Below are 6398 nucleotides of genomic sequence, written 5' to 3' on the forward strand. Positions count from 1 at the left end.
AGGTGTCTCCAAGCTTCCAAAAGAGACTAAATGATTCTGTGACCACTGCTCCAATCCCTACAACACTGCACTTAACTCTTTCCGGTATCCAGCAAATACTCCCGGAGCGCTTTTTCCCAGACCCAGAGAAGACTCCGAGGCTGCCACCTGGCGGCGGGACTGGGAGAAGTTGGAGAAGGACCGCGGCGTTCCGCAGCGGACGCCCTGCAGAGGCCGTCAGTGGCCAGGAGGGGGAGCGCGAGCGCCCCGCGAGGGGTGGGGCTCACGGGAGGCGCGCATGCGCCCAAGAGGAGGCACGGCGCCTTCCCGAGCGAAGGGCAAGACGGTAGCCGGGAGGACACCGGGAGGCGGACGGTGGCCGACGAGGTCGGGCATGGAGCATCTGGAGTGCTGCGCGAGGTTCCTCCGGGGGACGCTGGTGCGAGCGGCGGTGCGGCGCTACCTGCCCTGGGCGCTGGCGGCCTCCATGCTGGCGGGCTCCCTCCTCAAGGAGCTCTCCCCGCTGCCCGAGAGCTACCTCAGCAACAAGCGCAACGTCCTCAACGTGTGAGTGCGTCCCGGGTCCTCCCCTGTCCCCGCCATAGCCGACCGGCCGTCGCCTCGTCCAGAGAGCCGGGGCTTAGCTGCCCTGATGGACGAGTCAGCGGAAGGGGAGGCCTTCCCCGTCGTGACAGGTGCATCTGCACGCGTGTCGCGACCGAGGGATCCCCCGAATAGCTAGTGTCATTAGCAGTTGGCGTTTGCACGCCCAGACGAGCCAGCCTGAGTTGACTGGGCAGGGAGTGACTTGCAGGGCTGTGTGCGTGTCTGTGTGCGCCTGTCGGGGTGTGGGGTGGGATGGGGCGTTGAATTAGCCTCTGTCGCTGCGCCCCCACCTCCCCGTGGAGTCCGGAGTCAGCCCTGGACCTGCTTGGGTGATGCCACCTCTCTCCTGCCTGCCTGTATCAGACCCCACGCTAAGTCCCCCCCGTCCCAGCTTGTGACAGAATCCCGTCACCACCTGTGAAAGACCTGCCTTCCCCTGCTGACCCTGCAACCTTTGCGAGCCTTGCCCCGGCCTCTGACCCAACTCCCGCTCCAAGACAGTCCCCGAGGAGTGGAACCCTCCAGCCTCTGACCTTTCCCCTGGATCTCCTGGGACCTTCTCAGCCACTCCGAGTTCATGGCAGTGGCCCAGGAAAGTAAGCCCAGTGGGGCTCTTTGAGACATCTCCTTAACTCCACCCACTCACGCCTTTTTGTTTGTTTGTTTAACGACTGGATTTTAAGTTTATTGCACAAAAACACTGTTGCGGTCTTAAAGGGAAACTCTGGAAGATAAGACTTGGCCCTTGAAGTGAACTTCGATTCTCCTTTAGAATTACAGTGTCAGCAGCATCTCCCAAAAGTCAACCTAACTTTCGTTACCTGCGTAAAACCCCGGTTTCTCTCCGCAGCAGTTTTGTCAAATGCCTGACAGATCTTGGCTCTGGCAAGATCCTTGCATATCAGTCCCAGGGAAGAAGTGAATGTCAGGCTCTTGGGTGGTGTGTGAGCAGCCTTTGGAACCCGGGAGAAAGTCATCCTGTCCTTGGCCCCCCTTCCTTCCTCACGCCTCCATGGAGGCTGGGCTAAGAATAGATGGATGATGAGTGTGGTTGTTAGCCCCAAGTCTCTTACGTGTGTGTTTCCTGTGGCTGGTCCCCAGGTCAGCCACCTTTGATGAGCAAGAGGGGACAGGCAGGCAGCTGCCACCTTATCTGGCCTGGGTGAGCTGGGAGCCAAGCAGCCTGGCAGACGAGTCCCTGTTGTGTGTGGGTAACCATAGGTTCTGATGTTTGGTTCCAAGCCTCTGCTAATTGGAGGGAACCAGTGAATCATTGGCTCTGGGAGGGATTTCAAAACTCACTTGGCCTCCTCAGCTCTATCTTTACAGCTGGGGAAACTGAGGCCTGGAGAAGTGTAGTAACAAGTTGAGTCGGAGTCAGGATTTGAACCTGATCTTCTGACTTGAACTCAAGCTCTGTTCTGAGATCATTTCTGCCATGTAGGAAAGAGCCACAGTGTGGGGGAGAAAAGACATGGGCTTTGGGGCTGGCCAGACCTTGGTTTACTCTGGGTTTGCTGGAGGTTTGATTGTGACCCTGGGCAGGTTATTGAACTTTTCTGAGCGTCACATTCTTTATAAAACGGGGCAAGTGAGACTTTCTTCCCAGGGTAAGTGGGAGTGTTCTTTGTGTTCACTTTCCCAGAGCCTGGATCACAGACTAAGATCCCAGGCCCTGGACTTGAATCCCAGCTGCACCACTTGTGACCTCTGCTTTGGGCACAATACTTGTGTACCTCAGTTTTCTGATCTGTAAAATGGGGATAGTAACGGTAGCCAACTCCTAGAGTTGTTTAAAGATTACATTTAAAGAACTTAGTAAGTGAAGTAGCTATCAGTAGCTGTTGTCAACTTTTCTTATTTCCCCTCCCTTGAGAGTCTGGAGACCTGAGTCATGACATTGTTTCCTCTCCACCATGTCCCCTCTCTTCACTTCCACTTTCCTCCTCTGCCAGGTATTTTGTCAAACTGGCCTGGGCCTGGACCTTCTGTCTCCTCCTGCCTTTCATTGCCCTCACCAACTACCACCTGACAGGCAAGGCCGGCCTGGTCCTGCGGCGGCTGAGCACCCTGCTTGTGGGCACGGCCATCTGGTATGTCTGCACAGCTCTCTTCTCCAACATCGAACACTACACGGGCAGCTGCTACCAGTCGCCGGCCCTGGAAGGGGTCAGAAAGGAGCACCAGAGTAAGAAGCAGTGCCATGGGGAAGGAGGCTTTTGGCACGGCTTTGACATCTCAGGCCACTCCTTCCTGCTGACCTTCTGCGCCCTCATGATTGTGGAGGAGATGGCTGTGCTGCATGAGGTGAAGACGGACCGAAGCCACTGCCTCCACACCGCCATCACCACCCTGGTGGTGGCCCTGGGCTTCCTCACCTTCATCTGGGTGTGGATGTTTCTGTGCACGGCCGTTTACTTCCACGACTTGTCCCAGAAACTGTTTGGCACCCTGTTCGGTTTGCTAGGCTGGTACGGGACCTATGGGTTTTGGTATCTGAAACCCTTTTCCCCAGGACTTCCTCCCCAGAGCACTAGTTTGAATTTGAAGCAAGACAGTTACAAGGAATAAAAGAGAAACAAAAGGGGTGATAGATAGCAGGGCAATGGCTAATGTATTTTTCATGATTTTTCTTGGCTACTTGACTAAAGTATCAGTCCTCCTTCAGTGAGGGAGCTCACCAGGCGGTTTTGGTGAGTGGTGGTGGAGTCTGGGGAGGGACTTGAATCCCCACACTTCTTGGCTATGTCATCTTGTGTCACAAACACCACCCTTCCCAGTCGGGCACTTTTTGTCCCTGGCAAGACTTGACCTTAATCTGGAATGTCCCTTTTGTCCCTAGAGGGCAGAGCTAAGGCTCAGAGAGACGACAGAATCAGGAAGGCCTCCACTGTGTGGCTGGAGGGGAGGCCAGGGCTTCAGCACCCTTCTCTGCCACTGTCATTCTCTCCCTGATTCTAGTCATCTTGTATTTTAATGGCTGACTTAACGCTGTTATTTAATAATATTACCCTCTGGTCAGCTTTGTGTAAGCATTTATTTCCAGCAGGGTTCTTTATAAAACAACCACCTGCCTGAAGATACTCTCTGGTGGTGGTATTTGTTTATCCTCAGAATGTTCTATATCACAACTGGCTTGTGATTACCTACCAAAACAGTTCAACTGGAGTGCCTCTGTGGCTGAGTATTGGATGATTTTTGTGTAACGAACATTGCCAGTTTTCTGTCTGTGTTGCCCAGTTTTACTGGCTTTTGGAGCAATAAGGTTACCTTTTTTTCCTACTATTTTGAGCAAATGCTTTATTGTTTTCAATAACAACTATGGCGTTTGTTCTGTGTTGACAAAACTCCTGACGATAACCCACAACCTCGATGCTGCACTTTGGCACGTGTGTGGATAGCTTTGAGGGTTTTCTTAGAACACTAATTTACTTTTTATAAACTAGACTCCTGGATTATGGTATTAAACTCCCCCTCGCTTCGTGGGGCTGTTTTCTCTATTAAGAATAAAACCTGAAAGCAGACATTTTAATACTAACTTGATGAAATTTAAGCTGAGTCAGAGTAACTTTGCAAAATGCATACTTGCACTGAAACTTTCCTGACCACGCATCAGTGGTGTAAGCTGAACGGTGTCCTTCAGACTCAGCTGATAAGTACATTGACCAGTCTGCTGTGGCCCAAGGAATTTTTACATTTTGGACAAGATTCTGATAAATTGGAGGTGAAGGAAAACGTCTTCCATCGTCTCTGATGGCAGGAAGCCTACTGTTTGCAAAAATGTCCCTGTTAAATGTCGGCACGACTTTGGCCCTACCCTCCACCAGACCCAAACTGGGCCTGCTCAGCTGGCCTTGAAATCGGTCTTTCCTTTCCCCTTTGCACACTTCTCAGTGTCCAACCTGTCCTTCTGTGGCCTGTCACCTTCACCCGCAAAGGTACGTTTACAGCTCTGTGATAAGACACTCCCCCGCCACCCGTCATCTCCACAGGTTGCAGGCTGTCTATTTACTGTCTCCTTAGGCCTTTTGTACCCAGCCCTTCGCATTTTGGATAATCATCCTGGAAGCTTCCTTGATGATCCTTCTCTCCCTCAAAGCTAAGCCTGACAAGCACTACACTTAACTGCCTTAACTCAAGCTTACGTGTTAGGAGCTTGAGGCCTGAAAAACCTTCAGGGTAAATTGTATTTCTTATAAAGATGTATTTAAAATATATATTTGGTATCCCACCAGGCTGCATGTTAATTTGTATCGATCAAAATGTGAGGTATATACGTTGTACCGAAAGGTGGCAGAAATGCTGGCTCTGAGATTTCGGAGGTGTCACCCGTGGTGCTTTGGGACATTGGGAGCGTTGGCAAGATATGACGGGCCCCATGAGATTTTTTTTGCCCTTTGGAGTTTTTGTCTGTAAACGGGGAGGTAGAGTAGGCGGGGGGGGGGGGGGGGGGGGCTTGTTGAAGGGGTTGAAGTCTCTCCTGAGTTTCATGTTCAGCACCAAAAGGCAACAGACACAAGGTGACTCTATGTGTCTATTTGTCACACTTAAATACCCAGACGTTTCCCCCTGGCAGATCTGATTCAGGCTCAGCATTAAAATTAACTCTGTGGAAAGTGTCAGTTACCGACCCTTGTGTACTGAGCAGTCTTCTATCACTTCCTGTTCAGTCTTAGCACCCCCGCCTTTTCCTTGGGAACGTGCTCCCTACCTCTCTGTGAGGCAGCGTGGTTTGGTGAAAGAGTTTGGGCTTAGGAAAATGCGAGATGTGGGTTCAAATATTGGCACCACCACTGAGAGGTGTCTGACCACAGGCAAGCTTCGTGTCCACACCTGGACAATGGAGATGATACGTTAGGATTACGGGAAATGATGTATGTAAAACACCCAGCACATGCGCTTAGCGGACCAAAATCCCTCATCTCCTTTTTCCTCACCTAAAGCCTTTAGAACTTTTTGGCTCCTTAGAGGAGGCAGGGAAACTAACGTCTACTTTTGAGTACCATTTGGGGTCTGGGTCTCCTGTTGAAATAGTCTTGTATCATCTTTTGAAAAGTGTCTGTTGTCCCCAGGTGCTGAGCAAGAGGCTTTGAAGGGCATCTGTGATTCCAGAATACCACCATGCTTGTTTGGCGTCTCCACACTGAGGTTCATTCACTGACACCTCATTTTCCATGTGCATCTGTCGTAGTCTGAGTACCAGATTGTATTTAGAGTTTGGCTCCTGCCACTGCTACATACACACAGATCGTGTGTGTAAACAAGCAAATTAAGTAAACTGGAGATAATGAAATCCCACGTTCCATGTTTCATGTGTTCCTTTCTAAACCCCTTAAGAAAGTCCAGAACCAGGAAAGCGCAGCCTACTTTATGAAAATGGTATAGTTCTTACTTGAGCTACTCGTTAGATACAGGGTGTTTCATGACTATGGTTACTCTTTTTTTTTTTTTTTCCTCCTCAATTCTATAACCAAGTATATGTTCAGTCATATTATTTCTTGTTTTGGTTTTGTTTTCCAGTCATACATTTCTTAGCTTGATTTACTCCTTCCCTTTGTGTCATAGCTATGTCTGAGAGGCCTGAGGTCTGAATCAACCAGATTTGGGAGTTTTCTGGGCAGAAGGAGAGGAGTTGAGCCTCATGGGAGTAACACTGACGAGCGGGTACAAAGTCCACTCCAATGAGGTCTGCTGTGAGAGTGCCCTGTGCCCTGGAGGCCTAGACCTCTTAGTGCCTGCCTACTCATTTGTCAGCCTCACCTGGTTGGCATCTCCAGGTAGTGTCTGTTGAAAGCTCCAGAAAGCTCTACGGC

At 50.8% G+C, this 6398-nt stretch overlaps 1 protein-coding gene across 1 annotated transcript; it reads left to right on the plus strand.

Annotated features, from left to right (window-relative positions):
- Nucleotides 1–269: 269 nt before the first annotated feature.
- On the plus strand, nt 270–5883 carry FITM2 (fat storage inducing transmembrane protein 2). Its single transcript, XM_027070158.2, has 2 exons — nt 270–546; nt 2541–5883. The coding sequence occupies exons 1-2, from the start codon at nt 278–280 to the stop codon at nt 3154–3156; spliced, it is 885 nt and encodes a 294-aa protein (XP_026925959.2). The 5' UTR covers nt 270–277; the 3' UTR covers nt 3157–5883.
- Nucleotides 5884–6398: the final 515 nt, after the last annotated feature.

The sequence above is a fragment of the Acinonyx jubatus genome, chromosome A3 (genome assembly GCF_027475565.1).
Source record: "Acinonyx jubatus isolate Ajub_Pintada_27869175 chromosome A3, VMU_Ajub_asm_v1.0, whole genome shotgun sequence".
In the NCBI taxonomy this organism is placed as follows: Eukaryota; Metazoa; Chordata; class Mammalia; order Carnivora; family Felidae; genus Acinonyx; species Acinonyx jubatus.